Source organism: Salmo salar, chromosome 18 (genome assembly GCF_965601325.2).
Source record: "Salmo salar chromosome 18, fSalSal1, whole genome shotgun sequence".
NCBI classification, from domain to species: domain Eukaryota; kingdom Metazoa; phylum Chordata; class Actinopteri; order Salmoniformes; family Salmonidae; genus Salmo; species Salmo salar.
The window spans coordinates 77,778,457-77,804,598 of NC_138308.1; the positions used below are offsets into that span (position 1 = coordinate 77,778,457).

The 26,142-nt window shown below is 41.4% G+C and overlaps 2 protein-coding genes and 1 pseudogene across 5 annotated transcripts in view; all 3 read right to left on the reverse strand.

Annotated features, from left to right (window-relative positions):
* On the reverse strand, nt 1-7,556 carry LOC106577663 (high affinity immunoglobulin epsilon receptor subunit gamma). 2 transcript variants are annotated; one of them, XM_014155980.3, is made up of 5 exons: nt 7,346-7,556; nt 1,614-1,705; nt 1,032-1,070; nt 612-635; nt 1-493 (listed from the first exon to the last, which is right to left on the reverse strand). In XM_014155980.3, exons 1-5 carry the CDS (start codon nt 7,404-7,406, stop codon nt 431-433), a joined length of 279 nt encoding a protein of 92 aa, XP_014011455.1. In that variant the 5' UTR covers nt 7,407-7,556; the 3' UTR covers nt 1-430. The 2 variants fall into 2 exon arrangements, with proteins under 2 accessions (XP_014011455.1, XP_014011454.1); XM_014155979.3 differs by having other exon boundaries at nt 1,032-1,082.
* A 1,031-nt stretch (nt 7,557-8,587) lies between these two features.
* LOC106577664 (NADH dehydrogenase [ubiquinone] iron-sulfur protein 2, mitochondrial-like) lies at nt 8,588-21,020 on the reverse strand (annotated as a pseudogene). Its single transcript, XR_014381404.1, has 10 exons — nt 18,866-21,020; nt 17,729-17,831; nt 16,244-16,426; nt 14,427-14,550; nt 13,819-13,931; nt 13,552-13,626; nt 13,207-13,368; nt 12,105-12,215; nt 9,790-9,885; nt 8,588-9,439 (listed from the first exon to the last, which is right to left on the reverse strand). The product of XR_014381404.1 is annotated as an NADH dehydrogenase [ubiquinone] iron-sulfur protein 2, mitochondrial-like (transcript).
* A 956-nt stretch (nt 21,021-21,976) lies between these two features.
* LOC106577665 (kin of IRRE-like protein 1) overlaps nt 21,977-26,142 on the reverse strand; it is a 35,317-nt gene continuing 31,151 nt past the window's right edge. The window contains exons 13-15 of one of the 2 annotated variants that reach the window (XM_014155982.3): nt 25,580-25,707; nt 25,086-25,163; nt 21,977-24,974 (exon numbers count right to left, since the gene is read on the reverse strand). In XM_014155982.3, the coding sequence (XP_014011457.2) occupies nt 24,309-24,974; nt 25,086-25,163; nt 25,580-25,707 (872 nt within the window). In that variant the 3' untranslated portion in view covers nt 21,977-24,308. Of the gene's footprint in view, nt 24,975-25,085; nt 25,203-25,579; nt 25,708-26,142 lie in introns of both variants that reach the window. The other variant, XM_014155981.3, reaches the window with a different exon arrangement.

The window sequence follows — 26,142 nt, forward strand, 5'->3', positions numbered from 1 at the left end:
TCATTTTGATATTTTATTAGAATGTATTATAAAAGCGCCATAGAAGCTTTGAAAATACATAAAGTACACCCAGAACACAAATCTCAGGAGTTAAAAAGCGGAAAATAGAAACATATTTGAAAATACCAAAAACATCAATCTCAAGCTAAATCTAAGGAACTTTAGTATAAGTAGCATACAAAGAAGACATACACTGTCAAAAGTGATGCATTTTTACCCACAGCTCAACTTCCCCTTTAATCTTCTCACATTCCTCTCTCTTACGACACATACAAAGGAGGTTCACGCATACGCAAGTAAATGTTCAAAAATGGATACATTTTCTCTCAAAACGTCAAAAGCTATGTTAACAAAAACACATAAGAGGCCTGGGAAATTCTTGGAGACAAAAGTGATTTGACAGATGACTTCTTCAACTCTTCCCCCTCTGCTACTTCAATCTTTTCTTCTGACCGATGGTCTCATAGGTATCCGCAGTGTGAGGGGTCAGACCCTGAGATAGAGACAGGGAGAGAAAGAGAGAGTGAATATATCATGAAGCAAGGCCCTACAATTTAAACTCCACATATTGACTAAGATAACCTTCACCATCATCACCATCATCAACTTACCGTATAGATACCCTCCTCCGTTTTCTGTGTCAGAGTAAAAGAGGAAATCAATTAGGAAAAAAACACAAGAGAGAGAGAGAGAGAGAGAGAGAGAGAGAGAGAGAGAGAGAGAGAGAGAGAGAGAGAGAGAGACTCGGACTGTGCATGTGTTTTTTTTAGGGAGTGTGTGAGAGATTAGCTATTTGGTTTAATGTTAAATGTTAGCCTGGAAATCCCCCTCTGCCCCCAACCCACTGTAAAGCTGTAGGGCAGTAGATGTGTCTGTCTGCGTTATACAGGACTAAATAAATGGATTGCATATATCACGTTACATCGATTTTACCCCCAGCCAACTGCAGGGTCTAGTTTCTATGTATCTGGGTGTCATGGGGTCTTGTTTAATGGAGTTGGATGTAGCTCATGTTACAGTGCGTTTCTCACCGCTGGCTTTTCTGTCCCAGCCCCAGTCACCGGAACCATCTGTGGGAAAAACTGAGTGTTGAGAGATAGATGGGGTAAGAACTTGGTAGAGACAGAAAGAGGAAACTGAAACAACCCCCTAGCCTCAGGGACTTTAGGCACTTAGATCTGAGAGGATCGGATGGGTAGGATAGGATAGGTGTAAGCAATATGGTGAAATTTCCACCTAACCTTTCAGCACACAAGGTGGAGCTACTATCATATTGTTTATACCCATGGTCATACTGTATTGCACATAAGTATAAAGACTGATCTAAAAACCTATCTTTCAGATCTACACGAAATGCCAGTTACAGTTGTCGTGGCTATTCGATAGGGTATAATAATAATAATAATAATAATAATAATTAGGTGGGTGCTTATATTTGTCCTATTTCACACATGTACAAGTGAAATAATATACACGTGTGAATTGGCAATGTATTTTTTTGCACAACTCCCCCTGAGGCACCCTCTGAGAGTGGGTATAGCAAGAAAGAGATCAAAGAGAATTTAGGGAGGCAGGGAAAGAGAGGGATTGGGAAAAAGAAGGACTGAAAGTACCTTGAGCCTGCAGTAGAGCACGGTGAGGATGATACCGTACAGAAACAAGATAGCGTCCAGGATATAGCAGATCTGAGACTCACCCAGGGCCGCTGAGGACAGAGAACAACAATTTCTATTTACAGGCTGGCCCTCATAGGTTTGACCACCATTTGTCATTTAGCAAACTCTCTTATCCAGAGTGACTTAGTCTGTACATAAAACTAAGGTAGGTCAAAACGACCACATAATATCACAGTTATTGCAAGTGACTTCCAGTAACCAGGGTTGGGAGTAACGGATTACATGTAATCCGTTACATGTAAAAGGTTACAAAAAAACAGTAACTGTAATCTGTTATGTTACCAGCAAAAATATTGTAATCAGATTACAGATACTTTTGAAAACCTAGATGATTACTTCGAAGATTACTTTTAAATTCAGAAAGGATGTTTGAACAAAATATCTTTGACACTGTTTTCTCAATGACATTCAAATCAGCATTGAAAAAAGGCACAAGTTTAAGTTTGTTCCACCTGAGCGAGTCTGACCACAAGTCAGAGACCACTATGACGACACACCAAATGTGTTAGATGGATCGAGGGAAAAGAGTAGGAATAGGCTTTTGTAGACAACAGTCCAAGCTATGTCTTCCAATGGTGTGACTACTGTTGGCATTCAACGATTATCCAACTTGAATAAATGCTTGGAGGTAAGGATGACAGTGGTGGTGTAGTCTACGGCGATACGGATATCACTTATTATTGATATCTACATGGTGCATTGATGTGAATCACACTGCTGCTCTCTCATTTAGCTATTTGCGCCTTATGGATTGTGGTTGTTGTGGATGGCTGTTCACAAATCTAAATGTGTATTTGAATCCAATAATGGTTGAATTCAAGAAGTATAAACTGCCTATCAATAATTGTTTTTGAAACCAGTGGACAGTCAGTGAAAAATGTGCTCTTGCCACGGCTGCATAGTGCCAGCCTATGGAATAAAAGTGGGGCTTTTATTGCTTAATCTAATACATGCCGATAAAAAACATCCATAGGATCTAATGGACACATGCTCTAACTCGTATACTTTTCATAGTCTTTAAAGGGGCAGTCTGTAGTTGCTACATCCATTTTGGGATTTATAAATTATATATATTAATGTAAAGATATTATTTAATCGTATTGTTATATGTAGTAGAAAGCGATGCGTTAGAAGAAGCCTACAAAAAAAAATCTAAAGTAAAATTGAACATCCATCTATGGCCAGCTATGTAAACTAACATTGATTTATCCTGCAATAGATGTCGTTCAATTGGTAACATATTTTTGTCTTCTTCTAATGCCTCTTAAGGGAAAGTAATGTAAAAGTGACTGAATGTAATCAGATTACGTTACTGAGTTTGGTTAATACAAAAGTTACGTTACTGATTACAATTTTTGGACAGGTAACTAGTAACGGATTACATTTAGAAAGTAACCTACCCAACCCTGCCAGTAACCTTAGTCTATCATGCAAATCTCAAGGTTATCTTTCATTACCCGTTTGGCTGTTACCTATCTACCGTAATTTCCGGACTATTAAACGCACCTGAATATAAACCGCACCCACTGAAATTAAAAAAAAATATTATTTTGAACATAAATAAGTCGCACATGTCTATAAGCCGCAGGTGCCTACCGGTACATTGAAACAAATTAACTTTACACAGGCTTTAACGAAACACGGCTTGTAACAAAAATAAATAGGCTTTAACGAAACACGGCTTGTAACAAAAATAAATAGGCTTTAACGAAACACGGCTTGTAACAAAAAATAAAAAATTAGCAGTAAGCTTTAGTTGTCTTTTTGCACTGAGTCAATTCCTCACGCTGCTGTTTCCAACGTCTTATCGACTCATTAAGACCAAGCTCCCGTGCAGCAGCTCTATTTCCTTTTCCAACAGCCAGATCAATTGCCTTCAACTTGAAAGCTGCATCATATGCATTTCTCCGTGTCTTTGCCATGATGAGGGTGACAAAATGACTACCGTAATCAGAATGATGGGAAGTTTGAGAGCGCTCGATTTAATCTAAACAGTAAACAAAAAAGTTGTTTGACCTTAACCCGTTCGGCAATTTCATTGGTCTAATGAAAGCTTCATGCTGCCAAAAAACTGAGAACGTCACAGAATGTGTTTTTTTTGAAAAAAAATAATGTAAGTGGGAAAAATCCATATATTAGCCGCGTCATTGTTTAAGCCGCGAGGTTCAAAGCCTGGGAAAAAAGTTGCGGCTTATAGTCCGGAATTTACGGTACTCCTATCCACACCATGTCAAAAAGGATCTTGGCTAATAAACGTTGCTTTTCCAGGACCCTCTTTCAAAGATAATTCATAAAAATCCAAATAACTTCACAGATCTTTATTGTAAAGGGATTAAACACTGTTTCCCATGCTTGTTCAATGAACCATAAGCAATTAATGAACATGCACCTGTGGAGCGGTCGTTAAGACACTAACAGCTTAAGGTCAGCAATTAAGGTCACAGTTATGAAAACTTAGGACACTAAAGAGGCCTTTCTACTGACTATGAAAAACACCAAAAGAAAGATGCCCAGGGTCCCTGCTCATCTGCGTGAACGTGCCTTAGGCGTGCTGCAAGGAGGCATGAGGACTGCAGATGTGGCCAGGGCAATAAATTGCAATGTCTGTACTGTGAGACGTCTAAGACAGCACTGCTCATTCTGTGCGTGATTTTCAGTGTACTGCCATGGCCAGCGAAGAGCCTGGATCTCAATCCCATTGAGCACGTCTGGGACCTGTTGGATCGGAGGGTGAGGGCTAGGGCCATTCCCTCCATAAAAGTCCAGGAACTTGCAGGTGCCTTGGTGGAAGAGTGGGGTAACATCTCACAGCAAGAACTCGCAAATCTGGTGCAGTCCATGAGGAGATGCACTGCAGTACTTAATGCAGCTACACCAGATACTGACTGTTACTTTTGATTTTGACCCCGCCATTGTTCAGGGACACATTATTCCATTTCTGTTAGTCACATGTCTGTGGAACTTGTTCAGTTTATGTTGAGTTGTTGAATCTTATGTTCATACAAATATTTCCACATGTTAAGTTTGCTGAAAATAAATGCAGTTGACAGTGAGAGGACATTTCTTTTTTTGCTGAGTTTATGTCATTCTGTACTGACAAGTAGGCTTTGATCATCGTCATAGCACAAATTTGTCAGCAAAGCGGACGCTCTAATCTTATAGGAGTGGCTATACAGTATATGTGAAATCAACTCTTGTGACATTATGTTCACTAAATACCAGTATCCCCCCAAGAATTTAGGTTTTGGTTATAGATGTGGGCATAAGCCAATATAAACATGTGTCTGTTGCAGGGCTTACCCTGGGCTCAGACCATTTACAGAAAATAATATTTGGCTTCACTTTAACCTGACTCAACTGATTACAAAGCCACCACAGATTAATGTAAAAGAAAATCCAGCAACTCCTCACTGATTGACCTAATTCTGACAAGTACTTGTCCAGTGGTGTCTTTACTAATGATGTCAGTGATCTTTGTCCTATTGCGTGTATTGCAGACAACAAACAGATTAACACTGATCCTCGTATAATTATGAAGAGACATTTAACATGTTTTTCCTTCATGAAAGTATTACTCTGAATGTTTCTCTATCAACTGCATGCCTGACCCTGAATTAGATCTGGAATTGTTCTCATCTATTTGTATATCTCTGGCAGACAAACACACTTCCTTTAAACACCTTAGAGTAAAACATGATAAATCCTTGGTTCTCTAAAGAACTTTCAGATGTTATGAGAAATCAGGCCTTAGCCAAGGCTAGAAAAACTGGCTGTGTAGCTGATTGGCAGTTTTTCAGGCAGTTGAGAAATAGATGCACTTCCTCAATCAAGAAAGCTAAATCTAGCTACTTTCTAAATTCTTAGACTTTGCTGGTGATCTGTCTACATTTTGGAAAACGGTTAATGTACTGAAGTAAGGAAATTCCTCTCCATCCCTGCCTAAAAAAGTTGTGCCAGACCCATCATTACTGAGAAAAATTAGATAAGTGATGCTTTTAATCAGCATTTAATATCAGCAGCTTTTTTTATTTTAAGTAAATGGTGATTTAGCCGACCCAGGTCAGCCGGTAAACTGCCTGCTCCTCTCCCAGTCTCCAGTTGGCTCGATGGAAGTTCCGTCAACTTCAAATAAACCTTCTCATGTCAACATGATGTGATGTGCTAGATGGCTTGCGCAAGATTGATGTAAAAAAAATAAAAAAATAAATTAAATTAAAAAAAAATGGTGCCGATTTGCTTGATCCTTTCTTGCTGCAGATTTCGGCTCCTCTGATTTCAGAAGCTTTAACACATTTTTTTTTTTACCTTACAATTATTTCTGGTACCATCCCTAGGGTCTGGAAGGTGGCCCATGTTCTCCCCTTCACAAACGTGGTGACCCGTGTGACATAAATAATTATTACACAGCTGATTCAAATAACCAACTCATCAAGCTTTGAATCAGCTGTGTAGTGTTAGGTGCAAAAACCAAAACGTGCCCCCATGGAGGGCACCAGAACCGAGTTTGGGGAACCATGCCATATACATCATTGCATTTTGTATCAGAATGTAGGCTGGCCTTCCTTGTAGATCGGTGCATTGCGCACTTGCATAAACTTCCACCATACCTTAACCCATTGTTAAGCTATAGATGTACAGGTTACCGGACCCAGGCTCAGGGGTGGCTAAGTGTGAAAACCTCTTCGATCTCCACTGAGTTAGGTAGATCTGCTTTTAGGTTGTTTTGCACCTTATGTGGAATGATCTACACTACACTTTAAAATGGAAAGAATTGGTGCCTCTAGGGCATTTCAGACAGCTGCTAGGGGACATTTTTACTGCTTGTTGTGTATTGTGCATAACATGTATTTTAATGTGTATATGAATGTGTTGTGTAATGTCTTCATTATATTTTGATGTGTTTCGTGGGTTCATCTGGAAAAGAGATCGTGGTCTCACCATTGACTTCCTGTCAAAATAAAGCTAGATAGTTAGTGATAGCATAATGTATACCAATGTCAGCACTATTTCTTCCTCTGTCGCAAGTGTTAAAAAGAGGACCAATGTGACGATGGCTTTGCTTCTGCTTTCACAGAAATGGCCCTGAACTATACGTAGATTTTCTTTTATTTTTTCATCAGACAATGATTTTGCCCTCTAGAGAATGTTAGAATTACCTGTCCTACACTTATTTTAAAAAATACACAATTTGCATCAAACACTGATCTAAAATAAATCTATAAATAAAACCAGGTTAAAAACAATCATGAGCAAAACCATTTACAGACAGCTATTTCTACTACGATTTACTTAATTTTCGGGAAGGATAAATTAACATGTTACCCACTTCAATAACTATTGAAACATGTCGTTACAGTGTTTCTATGAACAAAAAAATGTCAATAATTCATATTACCAAATAAAAGTTCAATGAATTCCAAAGAGATTACATTTTCAAATATTTTTACTGAATACCGACATATGCTCTGGACTTGCCCATGAGATCTGATCTTAACCATAGGACTCAACCATTTACAAATATTTAGTCCAGTGGGGGACTACATGTAGTTGCAATTACACTAAACAGAAACTGTTTTGCTAATTTCTCATCATGTTAATCCCACAGACATACATTTTCATAGCCAAGGTCAACACCAATCAGCGGTTATAGTATCAAACTCCATACTCACTAGCACTGCCAAAGCTCATCCACAGAGGAAGAGCTGAAAGAACTGGGAATCTGCCTCCCATCACAGCAACAGGTATACAAAAGGACACAGCAATAGTAGGCAGCAAGATGCTTTTTGCTGGACGTCTGACTTCTCAGTCAGTAAAAAGTATGTAGGTTGAGCAGGGCTGAAGTGTTAGTGGTTTGAGGTGATGACGTAGTGTTGCAAATAAAGCCAGGGTAAAGCAGGGGGGGAAGTTGTGGTCGAGCTCAGTCCATTTAGTTTTGTGCAATAGGGCATTTCGAAAAAAAAATATCACACAGAAATATTCTGAAGTGCTTACAGTATATTTTTATTTCAAGAGACTAACCATGAGAAAATCGCACCATTTGACAGATCAGTAAAAATAGTTATGAGGTTTATCATTGATGCGTCGCACAATGATGATTACGAGTTTGTCACTACAGATCATATAAATAATACACTATGTGAGGCTACAGACAGAGCCTTCATCTGAGACAGACAGATTGTGAAGACCGAGAGGGGAGAAATCCTCTTCAGAGTGGAACCATTGTTATCAACACAACAGTCTTTTGTTTTAACTTAACGGTCAACTTCTCCAAACACAATGTCCTGAGTTCCTGTCACAAGAGGAAAAACAATACAATCATTTGTAAAACCTCAACCATACATTAACCATAAATATTTTGAACAGGAATTACACAAATAGAAATGCTGTATGAGTTATAAGTATACTGATAATGTAAGGGTCATGTTCAGCAAGGATACTTTTTGTGGAAACAGAACATGTACTTGTCCTATATAACAGATTTTGTTTTTCCATTGCAACACATTTTGCTGCGGTGTGTTCTACTGAACACCACCCAGTAGAAACATGTCTTACCAATAATGGCCACCATGTCAGCCAGCATGTGTCCTTTAGCCATCATATCCAGGGCAGCCTGGGGAAGACATCACAAAACTATTAACCAACTACAATCCAACTATCAACCCATTACTGTCTAAGCGGGGGGGGGGGGGGGGGGGGGGGGGGTTCTACTAAGCTATATGGAATTGTTTTAGAAGGTCACACCAAGGATCATTTTGCTATTTTAGTTTTAAGACCCCTTTAAGTATCAAAAGAAAATATTTAAAAAAAATATTAGATGAAAAATATGGATTTGGCCTTACTGCCTTTAGCCCATATAAACACATAGAATAACAAATTCACTACATGGAACAACAGATAGATTTTTTTTGGGGGGGGGGGGGGCTAAAGGAAGTTTGTTATGAAGTGTCTGTCCTATATCTGAGAGATATACTTTATATAAGAAAGAACACACACATACATACACATGTTTAACCCCTTATTTTTTACACTAAACAGCCTCCATTTTTTAAAACTGGTACTGGGGGACCTTCAGACAATTCTTGTTAGGCCTGTGGGTGTCCTAGAGCAAAACAATAGACATGTACATGTTGGGGAAAGTCTCATCTTTCCACAAATTAGTATGTAGCCTAAACGCAAAGGACAGAAGTTGACAGATCATCTGTACCGACTTCAGACTAGTCCCAAGACGCTTGGGGAGGGGGTTGTAGAGCAAAACTGAGAACACCATTGTGTTCGTGAGTCTCATCTTTCCATAGAGGGGTCATAATAGTTTTCTAGGCCAAAACGTTCAGACAATTTCGTGATATCCCGAAAATCGGTCCTGTCTCATGGTCTGACAAACCTTGATGTTGCTTTGCCACCTTCCACCGCAGTTGCGGAAGGCCGACACGGTGGATTAAGACGCAACTCTTGCAAAAACAGATCTCTACTTTAGACAGAATTTAACAGGGATTTGTTAAATTATGCTAATTCGATGTTAGCGGGGCAGGGACATCGACTCTAAGGGGAATGAACTATAAGTAGTCTTGAGGAAGTAGTTTAACACTTTGAATAATTAATAACTACATTGAACAATGCGGGGTGTGAATTCTGTCTGTGTGAGTGTGTGAGTGTGCATGTGTAGTTTAAACTCCCCATAACAGATGAGCGAATCCTGGAGCTTTGATTTTGCAGCGGTAGGGCCTGCTGGAGCCGTCAGACATGAGATACACACCAAACTCTCCCTGAACGAGACAGGAGATCGCATTACACAACAGCCCCACCTATAGCACATTACATTCAATGTCTTCATCTACCTACACAGGGACTACAGATTAGAATTAGCCGGCTGGTTAGATCTGGTACATTGTCCCTGGCTATCAAATACATGTAATATCTGCAATAAAGGACATGATATTGTGTTTGATCTATAGGCATCCTATGACCTACAAAATGGACCAGGTGAAGGAGAATCTCACCATTAGTAATGGTAAACTGCACTTACCAAATAGCCTCAGTATTTGAGGATAGGTGAAATACAGAGAGCGTCTCAAATCCGTTATATCCATGTTTGTCTGAGGAAGGGAGGGCTTACCTTGGGTGCTTCTACTGCCGTATATGTAGATCCGGGGGGCACCTGGTAACCCTCTGTGTACAGCTTAAAGTGATGGATCAGAGACTCCATGGACATCTAACATGGAACATAATTAAACCACCATTACAACTGACATTAATGCTTATATAATAGACTCAATGTGCAACACTCCACCGTGCACATAGAAATCAGGGCTTATTGAGTTTGACTATAGAGTAAAAGAGGATATAGTCTGAGGATGATCTAAATGTCCTAAAATAAAACATTTTTTGCTGCAGTTTCCTTGGGTTTTTCAAAAGGCGATTTAAATCCAATGCATTTTTATTCCAAATAAAATTCCAGCCATTAATTGAGTCTCACCATCTCAGATCTCTTGAGCGGGGCCACCTTGGCCCCGCTCAAGTAACCAAAAAATGTGTTAAACAAATCAAAATATATTTTATATTCTTCAAAGTAGACAACTTTTGCCTTGACAGCTTTGCACACTATCTCCACCAGCTTCACCTGGAATGCTATTCCAACAGTCTTGAAGGAGTTCCCACATATGCTGAGAACTTGTTGGCTGCTTTTCCTTCACTCTGCAGTCCAACTCAACCCAAATCATCTCAATTGGGTTGAGGTGGGGTGATTGTGGCGGCCAGGTCATCTGATGCAGTACTCCATCACTCTCCTTCTTGGTCAAATAGCCCTTACACAGACTGGAGGTGTGTTTTGGGTCATAGTCCCACTAAGCGCAAACCAGATGGGATGGCGTATCGCTGCAGAATGCTGTGGTAGCCATGCTGATTAAGTGTGCCTTGAATTCAATATATATATATTTTTAAATCAGTGTCACCAGCAAAGCACCCCCACACCATCTCCTCCATGCTTCACAGTGGGAGCCAGACATGTGGAGATCATCCGTTCACCGACTCTGCGTCTCACAAAGACAAGGCGGTTGGAACCAAAAATCTCAAATTTGGACTCATCAGACCAAAGGACAGATTTCCACCAGTCTAATGGCCATTACTCGTGTTTCTTGGCCCAAGCAAGTCTCTTCTTATTGTGTCCTTTAGTAGTGGTTTCTTTACAGCAATTTTGACCATGAAGGCCTGAGTCACACAGTCTCCTCTGAACAGTTGATGTTGAGATGTGTCTGTTACTTGAACTCTGAAGCATTTATTTGGTATGCAATCGAGGTGCAGTTAACTCTAATGAACTTAGAGGTAACTCTGGGTCTTCATTTCCTGTGGCGGTCCTCATGAGAGCCAGTTTCATCATAGCGCTTGATGGTTTTTGCAACTGCACTTGAAGAAACGTTAAAAGTTCTTGAAATTTTCCAGATTGACTGACCTTCATGTCTTAAAGTAATAATGGACTGTTGTTTCGCTTTGCTTATTTGAGCTGTTCGTGCCATAATATGGACTTGGTATTTTACCAAATCTTCTGTATACCACCCATACATTGTCACAACACAACTGATTGGCTCAAACGCATTAAGGAAAGAAATTCCACAAATTAACAAGGCACACTGTAAATTGAAATGCATTTCAGTGCCAACCTCATGAAGCTGGTTGAGAGAATGCCAAGAGTGTGCAAAGCTGTCATCAAGGCAAATGGTGGCTACTTCGAAGAATCTCAAATTTAAAATATATTTAGATTTGTTTAACAGTTTTTTGGTTACTACATGATTCCACGTGTTATTTCATAGTCACTACTATTCTATAATGTAGAAAATAGTAAAACATAAAGAAAAACCCTGGAATAAGTAGGTGTGTCCAAACTTTTGACTGGTACTGTATGTGGTCTGGGTCAGGCAGCACAAAAAAATTGAAACCAGACACTCATGTCTGCAAAGGCATACCACCCTGCATCCTACTGCTGGCTAGCTTCTGAAGCTAAGCAGGGGTTGGTCCCTGGATGGGAGTCCAGATGCTGCTGGAAGTGGTGTTAGAGGGCCAGTAGGAGGCACTCTTTCTTCTGGTCTAAAAAAATATCCCAATGCCCAAGGGCAGTGATTGGGGACATTGCCCTGTGTAGGGTGCTGTCTTTCAGATGAGATGTTAAATGGGTGTCCTGACTCTCTGTGGTCACTAAAGATCCCATGGCACTTATCGTAAGAGTAGGGGTGTTAACCCTGGTGTCCTAGCTAAATTTCCAATCTAGCTCTCATACTATCACTGTCACCTAATCATCCCCAGCTTAGAATTGGCTCATTCACCCCTCTCCCCTGTAACTATTCCCCAGGTCGTTGCTGTAAATGAGAATGTGTTCAGTCAACTTACCGGGTTAAAATAAGAGGCTGACAAATAGAGGATAATAGGAGTTCTTCTCACCTGTCATAGCAGTCTCCCTGGCTGCCAATGGGGATGTCAAACTCCACCTCGTCATAGGGCTGAGACTTCCTCAGGTCTCACTTGATGCCTGAATCCCTCAGCATCACACCACTGACAGACAAGCAGAGTTAGTCACAGATGTCATTAGGTTTTCAACTGTTTGAGAGTAAGAGTGCACATACACACACACTACCATTCAAAAGTTTGGGGGTCACTTAGAAATGTTCTTGTTTTCCATTAGCCCCTGCCAAGAAGGCAGCTTCATTAAATAGTACCCACAAAACACCAGTCTCAACGTCAACAGTGAAGAGGCGACTCCGGGATGCTGGCCTTCTAGGCAGAGTTCCTCTGTCCAGTGTCTGTGTTCTTTTGCCCATCTTCATCTTTTATTTTATTGGCCAGTCAGATATGGCTTTTTCTTTGCAACTCTGCCTAGAAGGCCAGCATCCCAGAGTCACCTCTTCACTGTTGATATTGAGACTGGTGTTTTGCGTGTACTATTTAATGAAGCTACCAGTTGAGGACTTGTAAGGCGTCTGTTTCTCAAACTATTGCTTCTTTAAAATCAGCACAACATTTTTCACCCTCCCACTCTGTCTGCCGAATTCTCCCTTTCCTTGTTTTCCTTATTAGGATGACGTTGGGCGTAGCCGGGAGGCTAAAAGGCTAATGGTCAATTAGCCTTTTAAAATGATAAACTTGGATTAGCTAACACAACGTGCCGGCTGCTGATAACGGGCCTCTGTACACCTATGTAGATATTCCATAAAAAAAAAAAAATCAGCCGTTTACAGCTACAATAGTCATTACAACAATATCTACACAGTATTTCTGATCAATTTGATGTTATTTTAATGGACAAAAAATTTGCTTTTCATTCAAAAACAAGGACATTTCTAAGTGACCCCAAACTTTTGAACGGTAGAGTGAGTGAGAGAGATAGACACACACACACACATACACACACACACACACACACACACACACACACACACACATACATACATACATACATACATACATACATACATACATACATACATACATACATACATACATACATACATACATACATACATACATACATACATACATATCTCACCTAAAGCCATATGAGTGTGTCCTCAGCAGACACAACCCCAATGTCCACAGTTCAGTTCTTCCAGATACGGTTGTTGGTCAACATCTCCTCCACCTCGTCTATTCTGATGGAGAAGTTCTTGCACCACTCGTAGATGTCGTCCATTAGCCCCAGTGGCATGTCCTGGAACAAACAGATAACACAATCTTAGTTTTATAGCCACCATTACATCACATACATTGAATCCATAGCTGTAGAGTGAAGTTGCCCCTAGATGCAGATCTTGGGTCAGTTTTGCATTACGGTTAAGGTTAGGATTGGGGGAGAGGATGCTGATCCTGGATTTGGACCTAGGGGAGCCCTCACCTGGTGTACTCCTCCAGGTCTGACATAGTCTGCATGCATCCTGGCCCCTGAGACACGCTCATAGAATTCAAACATCTAGGAGAAGGATAGAGACAAGAAGGAATATCCTTTAAAAAAACTACCTGTGAATGAGCTCAAAATGGCTTCTACAGCAAACCTGTATGTACACAAGTCAATTAATAACAAATTCTTATTAACAATGACAACCTGCACCCTATCACCTCAAAGAAAGGTCATACACTACTCTAGTCTAACCAGTGCCCTCACCTTTTCTCTCTCCTCAAACATCCAGAAGAAAGGGGTCATGGCTCCGATGTCCAGGGCGTGTGTGGTGATGACCATGATGTGGTTCATGATGCGAGTCAGCTCTCCGAAAAGAACTACAACACAGAAAAACACACTGAAAATGCATACTTACTTCACTACTGCTGTCCCTCTTCTGCCTGTGTGAAGATTGCATTCCATAACAGGCCACATTCCCTCTGTATATCCATGTTGACTGCAAACTACTGCCCCCTAGTGACCTTGTATAAAATGGCAAATTGGTCCAGATTATTTTACAAGGTTATGCTTCTCACGCTTGTTACTGTTGTGCTGGTAAAGGAGGAAGGTGCAGCACTTGTCTAACCACAAATGTTCATCCCTGATTCAAAATGTACCCTTATCTCTAAGCCTAAATTAAGGGCAAAAAGCTTATATACTTGGCTTGCTTATTAGGGACATATTCACTCGAAACCAAATAGCAGCAAACCGTCTGAAATAGGAAACCCTTTTTATGTTGCAAAACATTTTGCAACGGTGTGCACTAATGAATACACCCCAGTACCTGAGATCCTGGTATGTTTGTCCTTTCTGGCATGGTCATCTAGCAGCACTTAGCCTCACCTCTGATCCACGGTGCGGGGCCTGGATGTTGAGCAGCTTCTCCACAGCCAGAGAGTAGGCCTGCTCGTTACACATCATGGACACTTAGTCCAGCCTGTCAAAGTAGGGCAGCGCCTAAAGAGCGCGCCCCACACACACACACCACACACACACACACACACACACACACCACCACACACACACGTCAATGCAATTCATCCATTAACCTCTCTGGGCTAGGCGGGACGAAATCGTCCCACCTACGCAACAGCCAGTGTAATCCCATGGCGCGATTTTCAAATACCTTAGAAATGCTATTACTTCAATTTCTCAAACATATGACTATTTTACACCATTTTAAAGACAAGACTCTCGTTAATCTAACCACACTGTCCGATTTCAAAAAGGCTTTACAACGAAAGCAAAACATTAGATTATGTCAGCAGAGTACACAGCCAGAAATAATCAGACACCCATTTTTCAAGCTAGCATATAATGTCACAAAAACACAGAAGACAGCTAAATGCAGCACTAACCTTTGATGATCTTCATCAGATGACACACCTAGGACATTATGTTATACAATACATGCATGTTTTGTTCAATCAAGTTCATATTTATATCAAAAACCAGCTTTTTACATTAGCATGTGACGTTCAGAACTAGCATACCCCCCGCAAACCTCCGGTGAATTTACTAAATTACTCACGATAAACGTTCACAAAAAACATAACAATTATTTTAAAAATTATAGATACAGAACTCCTCTATGCACTCGATATGTCCGATTTTAAAATAGCTTTTCGGTGAAAGCACATTTTGCAATATTTTGAGTAGATAGCCCAGCCATCACGGCTAGCCATTTAGACACCCACCAAGTTTAGCCCTGACCAAACTCCGATTTACTATTACAAAAGTTTGATTACCTTTGTTGTCTTCGTCAGAATGCACTCCCAGGACTGCTACTTCAATAACAAATGTTGGTTTGGTCCAAAATAATCCATCGTTATATCCAAATAGCGGCGTTTTGTTCGTGCGTTCAAGACACTATCCCAAGTGTAAATAAGGGTCACGAGCATGGCGCAATTCGTGACAAAAAAATTCTAAATATTCCATTACCGTACTTCGAAGCATGTCAACCGCTGTTTAAAATCCATTTTTATGCCATTTTTCTCGTAAAAAAGCGATAATATTCCGACCGGGAATCTGCATTTAGGTAAACAGAGGAAAGAAAACAAAGCATTCGGTCGACACGGGCACGCGCCTGAGTCTCACAGTACTGTAACCAGCCACTATCCAAACGCGCTACTTTTTTTCAACCAGAGTCTGCAAAGCCACGATTCAGCTTTTTCCCGGGCTCTGAGAGCCTATTGGAGCCGTAGGAAGTGTCACGTTACAGCTAAGATCCTCACTCTTCAATAAACAGAGACAAGAAGAACGACACCTTGTCAGACAGGCCACTTCCTGCATGAAATCTTCTCAGGTTTTTGCCTGCCATATGAGTTCTGTTATACTCACAGACACCATTCAAACAGTTTTAGAAACTTTAGGGTGTTTTCTATCCAAAGCCAATAATTATATGCATATTCTAGTTACTGGGCAGGAGTAGTAACCAGATTAAATCGGGTACGTTTTTTTATCCAGCCGTGTCAATACTGCCCCCTAGCCCTAACAGGATAAAAACATGCCTGATACAGAAGAGTCTAAACATGCATCATGTACATTACAAGCCAGGACACTGATGCAAGTTACTTTCAGCCAATTTTCATATCCGCTGCGCATACCTTACCGTCTCTGGGTGTGCTACAACAGGGTAGCAGCTACGTACCTGCAGGTAGGTCTTGTACTCGATGAGTTTCTCTGTGCCACAGCCCCACATGGGGATCACACTTCTTCACCGACTCCCCGCTGAGCTCCAGCACCAGACGCAGCACGCCGTGGGCAGCGGGGTGCTGGGGCCCAAAGTTAATGGTCAGGTTAGACACCTTCTTCTCCATAGGAGCATCTTTATCTGTGGAGAGAAAGAGTGGTTGAGAGGAGAGTCAGCAACTCTTGGAGGACAGTGGAAGTTGATAAGAAAGCTTCTTTATTGTTAAAAGTAAAACCAATGCGTTTCAGCTCTTGGCCTTCATCAGGGATTTGCAGATGGAAATAAGTGGGAGGCTGCAGAGGGGCTAGTTGGTTTGGAATTCATGCATATGAGTCGAGATAAAGCTATATGTAGAATGACTATGATAAAGTCACAGCGTATGATGTGGAATGATTCTAAATCTATAATAAAGTGATCAAGTCATGTGGTGGTTAATTTCTGTATTACCAAATGAGGAGAAACAAACTTCACACACCAGTCAGAGTTATACTTAAACTACATCTTTAATAATAAGAGCTTTGCAATAGCATTGACTTTCAACGATTCCCTATTTCTAATGAACCGTTGAGTGACAACACAAAAGTACAAAGATCTTTTATAGCCAAGATACACCCCTCTCAACCTACATGACGAACAACAGATACATAGAATGGTCACAAGGTTAAGATTTGTATGAAAGGTATCTATAATACATAGCAGACAGCAACTGCTGTGTCAACAGTTTTCATTGTTCAGACCAGTGTCTGGCCCTCCTACTCCAAACTGGAACCGTCTCTTCCTGGTACGGTATAGAACAAAAACACCAACTCATCCAATGGCATAACTCTATTGTCAACTCTAGATACTCCCATCTCAAGTAAAACCCCTTCTTGACCCCACTCCTGGACAAGCTCACTGAGGGGAGTGAGTCTCTAGGTCATATACTATCCCAGGATAAGTGCAACATCAGAGAGGACATACAATGGTTCCATACACTGCCATACACCTCCCCCCAATGCCAAAGGAGGGAGTGACTTGCGCACAGACATTGTGAAGACAAGTAATTGGTTCCCCATTAATCACGCCATCCCTTCACATGGTTTATGAATAGGTAAAGACAAATTCACATATGAAGACATGATCCATCCTGTCCTCTTCCCTTTCTGATATTCTGCATAGCACCAGAGACATGTAAAAGATAAGTCTGACCTCTCCCCTCTCTGGGTCCCAAGTGACTGAGCCCCAGCTGAGGGACGAAGTGCAACTGCCAACACCAGAGTCCAAAGGGATACATTCTGATTCATCCGCCACAGTCACAGGCTGTGTTTTGAAACCACTGACAACCACTTTGACTAAGTCAAAATCTGGTTCAATGAAATAGGAGGCAATAAAATACAACTACCATACATATAAATATTTATAGAGGTCTCTGCCTAAATAACTAGCCTATTCATAGGGGCATACCATTCCATGGTGGGGGACCCATTTCTCAGTGATAGCGCTGGGATACATCACCGCCCCGGCATACTGCTCCGTCCACTCCACATCTGGCTGCCATTGTTTCTGTCTAGAAGAAAAGAACAAGCAACCATGATGTGTCAATAGGGAATCAGTACTGTTTCTAAGGCACAGTGTGGATGTTGGTTAGCCAGTGTTTAACCTACAAAGGCTCTTGAGGTAAGCCAACTCAGTCTTGAGCAACCACAAGTGCCAAGGAAACACCTCGCAATGATGACAGAGGTCAGGGTTGGGCATTATTACGCTCTAGTCAGCCAAAACAGACGGGTCACTAATCACATTTCACACAGCAGGGGTAGGCAGGGTCCATAGCCTAATTGTCAAGGCACAAATGTATGTCCCCCCCTTGAAAAGCCTGAACTGTTTCAAGTTACTGTCTTACACGTATTGATGTTTGACTGACGTGTTGTTGACCTCAATGATGTAAATGGCACTTCACATAACTTCAGCTAAGTAGCTAACGTTAGCTAAACGTGTTGTTGTTGAGTAACGTTAGCTAACTAGAACAAGTCAAGGTGGACAGCTAGCTAGCCTGGAATTCAAAACTGTTTGGTGCCAACATTCCAATCCTTATGCAATGTTTTTCAGACGACAGTGAAAGCTTGCATTTCATTTGCTTCTGCACATTAACAAACTGTTAGGTACTATGCTAGCTAATTAGTTCGCTAGCAAGATGACAAGCCGGTCACGAATGTGCCGATGTGAACTCAAAATCCACATGATTCGGCTAAGTAACGGACTAAACTCCACTCCATGGTGAAGGAAGCTCAAGAAGCTAACCGGTTGGCTAGATAACTACAGTAACACGCAGCCAAACTCTCAAGCTGTTTAACGTTACAGCAACTATACAACAGTCACGTTTGACATGACATAGATCTAGATGTAGGGTGGGCTGTTAAGTCTGAACGAAAAACCCAAACGCTGTTATATGGTGAGCAGGTAAGCCCTATGGACAAATTTTCTAGCTTGCTAATACTAGTGTTAGCTACAGTAGCGGTTATGTGACAGTATTTATTTATTTTTATTTGGATATCATTAACAAGTTCAATTATTATTGCATTTATCAACATTTCAACATCTCACCTATTTTGCAGGACAGTGCAACCAGGGCTGACCATATTACTATTTAAAATACATTTTGTTGAAGGACGTCCAAGTTTGCTAAGCGACCTCAATACTGTCCCCGCCATCTTGGCAGTCTTCTTCTGTGGAATGTATAGCAGACGATAACCCCAAAAGGTGCATTACCGCCACCAATTGGACAGGGTAAAAAAAACTAAACAAGGTACAAATAAAACCCATACTTGATAGGAAAAACTTAATCCACCCAAAAAAAATATAAAAAAAATAAACACATTGACAAAACCAAAACACGTACACTTCTTCCTTCAAATCTCCCCTCTCAAGCTCTATGACCTGAGAGGGAGGTACTGCTTGTGACAATACTCCATGCAACTCCTCCGCCAAGAAGTCTTTCAGTCCGCCGCATCCACAATAATATCTATTTTCTTGGATTTTCTCTCCACCTTGGCAGTGCCATTAATCACCATAGTTATAAAGGCCACAAAGTTCACCTTCTTAACCTTTAACATATCTGGGTCCTGATGTTGAATGGCAACCCCTGCAGCCTTCAGTGAAGGCCTATCCAGGACTCTTCAGGAGCATCATTCGAACCCTCAACCCTTTTAACAGGTGCTGCATAAGAAATGCTCTGGACAACCCTGACTTTGGCCACCTCATTCTCTTTCACCCGAGTCGGGCATTCCACAGACGTGGCTTCATGGTTTTAAAACACTTGATATGATGTTTTCCACAACTTTAAAATCGCAACTTCTCCCTTCTGCAAACACTTGAAACATGTCCCAAATTTTTACAATGATCAAACTGCATTGGTCACGGTGTGGTTTATATACCCCAACTGTACTTGAGTTGGTAGAGACTCCATATAAAAAAAACAGACTTCACTTTTTCTTAATTCTCCACACAATTCCTTCGACAAGCATCAATCACTGCAGGAATATTTGTCATCTCTGCAACATCTACTCCCCATGAAACTCCAGACAGTGCCCTGTTCCCGAAGAGACACACAGGACACATCAAACTCCTAAATCGGATGAGACGCAACACACGCTCCTTCTGATCCTCAGAAGAACAAAAAAATGTAAACAAGCCCGCCTCTCGTGATCCTCACACCATTCACTTTACCCAGCACTCTCCCCACCAGTTTGGATTAAATCAAATGGTTTCTTCAAAATTGGTAATCCAATCAGCTGCTCCTCATTAACAAAATGTACTCTTACAAGATAAGAAGGGACAGTCTCATCACTGTATGCTACTTTTCTCCGTTTTCTATACTTTTGGACAATATCCAAATTGTCCTTGATTCCCCCGCCATTATATTCACGCTCCATATCAGCGTCCGGGGAGTGCATCTCTTTGTTCTATCCGTGGTCCGTCTTCTTCTTCTTTAAAGTTTTATGGCAGACTAGACTTATTGGTGTATTGCCGCCACCTACTGTACGGGGTATTGAAACAAAACAAAAATAATATATTCCATTGCAAAACTATTCAACTCCTTCAGTCACGTTCAAATCACATTCCTACACAGGCTCAGGTGCCTGTGAGGACAGAGCATTCATTGACAGGATTGTTTGTAATGCCTCTTCAGAAAGGTTCCTGAATCCCAAAAAACGCTCAGCCGCAGTCACAATGATGCCTATTTCCTCAGATTTCCTCTCAGTTTGCGCGGTGCAGTTGTTAACCAAAGTAATAAATGCTACAAAGTCCACCTTCTTAACATACAACATGTCAGGATCCCTCTGTTGACAAGGAACATCATCTGGTGTCTCTACTCCTACCACCATTACCTCTTCAACTTCACGCCTTTCTTCCACTCTTCTCAATGCCTCCTGACAGGAGACGTTCTGGACAGCCCTTATTCTGACCACCGCCGTCTCCTTCACCTTAACAGTACACTTCAGAATTTCGGGTGCATGTTCACCACAACAATTGCAGAATTGAGTTTCAGCTGGCATGTAATACTCCTCCAGTCTACATACACATGACCAAATAATTTACATTTATCACAATGCATGGGTTTGGGCACGAAGGCTCTCCACCTTCCTGGAGTGCATCTTTCCCATCTTGGCAGTCGAAATAGCTGCGCCAAATATATAACAGAAAGGAGGAGATAGGAATCCCATTGGGCAATGAATGGAAAGTTAATCATCATGCAATCCCTTCTCAAAGTCAGGGTATGAGTGGAGAAATGTCCCGATTTTAAAGCTATATAATATTATATATAGCAAGTTCATTATCTCACATCGCGGAAAAGATTTGTAATGTTGTACTTCTTGTTGACGAAATTAATGCTAATGTTGGGTTTTTGAGCTAACGTCCAATTGACTCCCATTCACTCCTTGAAGAAGAGCTCTCCTCGTCCCAGAATCGCCAAGAATGCACTCCACGGCCCATTCCCTTAGCATTTGCAACGTACACAATGTGCGCTAATACTATTCCTATGAAGTTTCCCATCTCCTCCAAAGCATCTCTGGCTGTGCAGTCGGCAACAATGATTTTCTTATTTTTTGGTTTGGGAAGCAAAGATGACAGAATTATGTTACTGCCACCTATCGCACTGAAATATAATGGAAGTTGAGTTGGCGCTAGAAAAATTGTGTGACAATACTCCATAAGTATTTTTATGATAGTGGAAGAAGTTAAAATTGTTAGTTTTGAAAATTTGATGCTAGTGTATTGTAGAAGTATAACTATATTTGCAGTAGTAGGATAGAAGCCTTTAGTGGAATAGTAACAGTAGAAATAGTGAATACAGTGGTAGTGGAAATAGTCAAGTGACTGTTGCCCAGTAGAAGTATATACTGTAGCAGAGTGTTGTTGTGATTTTTCACATTTATATAATATAATTATTAGTACAATTAATGTGTACCGATAAAGACTGTCAAATGATTTAAAATCATTAATAAAGTTAATTGTATTGATTTGCTGTGATTAATTGCATTTTCAGACATTGTTCAAATTTGGCTCTAATTAAAGATGTTTCCATTTATTTTGTTTTTTATATTACATTGTGTTGTAGGTAATAATATATGTTGATTGTAGGGGAAAACAAAATAAACTGTATTCTCTGAATTGGAAGTTATCCCATTCCCCTGAAAGCATCACACAATATGGTTTATTTTATAAAAAACAGTGCTTTTTATTTCTGTAATACTGTGGAAAAATAATTACATACCATTTTTAAAAAATATTGGAGATAATGAACTTAAAAAATGAAAATGTGATTTTTGTTGTACATCTTTTGAACAGTTTTTCTCTGCTACGTTGAACAGTACAATAAGATAAACATTTTATTTCTAAATTCAAAGACACAATAATACAGGATACAGTCCTACCAGAGGTATACAAGTATTGGAACAGGATTGCGAAGAGAAATGATATGGACATATTAATGCAGCGTTTCCCAAACTCGGTCCTGGGGACCCCAAAGGGGGCACGTTTTGGTTTTTGCACCTAACACTACACAGCTGATTCAAATAATCAAAGCTTGATGATGAGTTGGTTATTTGAATCAGTTGTGTAGTACTAGGGCAAAAACCAAAACATCCACCCAGGGGGGCCCCAGGACCGAGTTTGGGAAATGCTGTATTACTGAAACACTCACACACATAAACACATACAGACATACACACACGCATACAATATTCACGCACACTCGCAGGTAGAGTACGGTATGTATATGTGTTACATACACACACAGCCATTCACACATCTATACAAACACTGTACAAATAGATGTGCACCCACACACACACACACACACACACGGACACACACACACTCTCTCTCTCCCTTTTGCTCATTCTTTCTTTCACCCATACACATTCACACAATCACACACCACTATATGTCAATACTGTAGAAAAACCTTAATTGCACCTTTCTATACACATTCTCCTCAGGCCTCGTCATCATGGCTGATTGTGTATGAGTAATGAAAGCGTTTACCACATGTTCCCTAAGGCCACTCTGTTCTAAACCTCCGTACACACCATCTCACTAGCCATGGTCCCAGGTCTGTTTGTTCGCAAGTGTGACAATGACCATAGGAGTAGGCAAGACAGCACAAACAGACCTGGGACCAGGCTACCACATCACCTCTTTCTATTTCAGCAGGGGGCACCAGGCTAAGGCTTATATCCTGGAACCAAGCTGAATTTGCTATGTTTCATCATATCAATGATGTAGTATATTCATATAAATGGTGTAACAAAGCAAATTCAGTTTGAATCCCAGGCTACCAGGCTTATGGTTCGATATGCCCGGAACTGCCTCAATACCTAAACCCTTGGTAGGCCTAGCAACACACAACACCTGCCAATATAAGGACCTCCTGTATGCTATCTACTGCATAAATGCTTGTAACCCAAGATTTACATCAAGATAAAGAGCAACATGGACACTTGGTAAAAAGGTTCCTGTATATACCCTCCCTTCCTGATTTCTGCCAGTCATCATGGCTGACAGAAACAGGTCCACAAATACTTCTTCATGTTTGTCTTTGTTTGTTGGGGTGAATATCACCCAAACAAATACTAAACCCTCTCAAGTTTGAACATTTTGGTCCACAGACACTTCCTTCACAGAAATATGACAAAAATAATTCAGTAAAATGTTAAAAAATAGAATACAAAGCTCTAGTTTGTTGGTGTGCAAATAAAAACAGACATATATATATAATACAGCTATAGATATAGATAACGGATGTCTAAGCAATGAATACTGTTTGTAATGCAGTGCAAAACGTACCATGGCCCCACTAACCAGCACCAATGGCGCCAATGAAGTAAAGCATTCTGGGATATATATGTGCTCTAAGATCACTGTATAAAACAACAACCAGATAAAACAAAATGGCGGACAGTCATTACTCCTCACTGGTTGAGGTTTCTCCTGCCCAACGAATGAGTACCATATTTGATGGTCAATTTCTCCATGATATGCCTTACTTTAATATTTGGCAATCGTATATGGAATAAATTGCCCCCCCCCCCGTCACTCATTACAGTCTAAATTCATAGCATTTCTGCTATTTATTTTGACAATTAAGATCTAAAGATCTCTTGTTCTCTCTAGTCCTATCTTCTCTGGTCTTGATTGTGACTTTCGCTTACTGCTCTTTCAGAGCGAAGAATTGAACACTGGGAGTGTTGGAATTCTGATTACAAGGAATTCCCCTCCGTCTCACTTGGATCCTCTCTATTTTCCACTGATCTGGACTTTCTCTCTTTCTCTCTTTCTCCTGTCTCATGGGCAAATCCTAACTCCTGTGTATGTGTGTGTGTGTGTCTGTGTGTGTGCCTGCATGTGTGTCTCAGTGTGTGTGTCTGTGTACGCTCAAGTGTGTTTGTGTGTGTATGTTTGAGAATGCGAATGTGTGTGTGCGTCTGAGTGACAGTGTGTATGAGAATGCACCCTCACCCTCTACGTGAGAATGTACTGTATCTCACACATGTGTCTGCATCCTCTGTGTGTGCCCTCTGTGGCCGTAGTCAGAATGCTGCGAGGTATAGGAGAAGCGGGTCGAGCTTCCATACTTCCCCAGTCCAGTCTCTGACCCTGACGGAGCTGCCCCAGGCCCCACCCCCACACCAGGCCCCACCCCTGGCACAGGGCCCACCCCCGGCCCCACCCCGTACATTTCATAGGATGGACCGGCTTCCAAGGGAGCCAGAGTGGGCGGGGCGAAGCCCATGCGGTAGGGGGTATAGGGGTGAGAGGGATAGCCGTAGTTGTCGTAGGCCAGTTGAGAGGAGTCCAACAGGCTGCAGTCCCCAGGGAAGTCGCTGGTCTGCGGCGGGGGGTTGGCAGGGGGCGGCTGGCTCTGCAGAGCCCGGGTGAATGTGTTAAACTGAGCATAGCTGTTGTGGGACAGTCTGGAGGGGGGACGGGGGTCGTAACAGCTGGGGCGGCCAGGGGTGTTGAGGGGCCCTGGGCCTGGAGGGCCTCCTCCGCTGGCTGTGGCCCCTGATCCACCAGCACTGCTGCTGACGGAGGCAGCGCCCCCTGGGGTGTTGGAGGGCCGGTAGTCGGAGTAGTGCATGGAGCGGGAGGCGGGACGGCCCTCGTCGTGGGTGGAGGCTCGCACGTTGTAGTAGCCGTTGGTGGGATCCTGGAGAGAGAGAAGAAGACATATTGTAACTAAGGTGTGTGTGGGTGTCCGTGTGAATGTGTGCGTGGGTGCGTACGTGCACGTGTGTGTGTTTGTGTGTGATGATATCACCTTAAGGTCGTACTCCTGGCGTGTGTCTAGAGTGTCGCTGCGTAGGTCCTGTTTCAGTTCTATATCGTCTTTAAAGGGCTGAGAGGAGGGAGAGAAGGGCACAGAAGAGGGCAGAAACTAAACCATCAAACAACGAAAAAACAACAAAGGTGGGGAGGAATCCAACATAAGAGGGGGACCAAAGTAGAAGAAAAAGAGAAAAAGAGAAAGTGACAGATCTAAATTAAGGTTGAAAAAGGGTCATCATAAGTGTTAAAAATGTGAGTATTGTGATTGAAAAGATAGAACAGCAAAAGTTGATACAATTGAGAGGTAAAAATAATTTTTGCATTTCTCCTAAGAGGTTGGTTGTGTAATGTGAGAGCTTCAGAGTTCAGGCATCGTTGGAATGATTGAATAAACTTTATTGATCCCCTGAGTGGAAACTTGGGTAACATAAACCAAAGGCAGGAAAGTTCAAGGCAACCTGCTGTCCCGTTGTCATGGCAACTCACCGAGTACATGGCCTTGACCATGCGTGATGCCGTGGAAACGCTGCCGGAGTCCTCCTCCAGACTGTGGGTCTCCTTGTTTATTGTCTCTACCTTGATGTCTGGCTTACCCAGCGTGACCCCGCGACGACCTGGAAGCACGGCACAACAGCACAGCACAGCACACAGTTGAATACTGCTGAATGTGTCAGGGTCTATTGATTTAGATAAATACAATATGTATACAGTATGTATACGTGCATGTGGGTTATGTGAATAATGGGTTCATAATATCAAATCAAAAATCGAATAAAATTGTATTTGACACATGCGTCTAATACAACAGATGTAGACCTTACTGTGAAATGCTTACTTACAAGGACTTAACCAACAATGCAGTTCAAGAAATAGAGTTCAGAAAATATTAACTAAATAAACAAAAGTAAAAAAATATAACAAATAGTAACACAATAAAATAACAATAACGAGGGTACAGGTTAAGATATCTGACGGCAATTTAAAGGGCTGAGAGGAGGGAGAGAAGAGGGCAGAAACTAAACCATCAAACAACGAAAAAAAAAGTGGGG

What these genes read in the sequence shown, in the direction of transcription:
- LOC106577663 (XM_014155979.3), bottom strand. Translation starts at nt 7,406, where the DNA reads ATGGGAGGCAGATTCCCAGTTCTTTCAGCTCTTCCTCTGTGGATGAGC. An exon ending in GATGAGCTTTGGCAGTGCTA is followed by an intron (nt 1,706 to 7,345) that starts GTGAGTATGGAG and finishes CTCTGTCCTCAG; the next exon opens with CGGCCCTGGGTGAGTCTCAG. An exon ending in CGGAGGAGGGTATCTATACG is followed by an intron (nt 494 to 611) that starts GTAAGTTGATGA and finishes TCTCTATCTCAG; the next exon opens with GGTCTGACCCCTCACACTGC.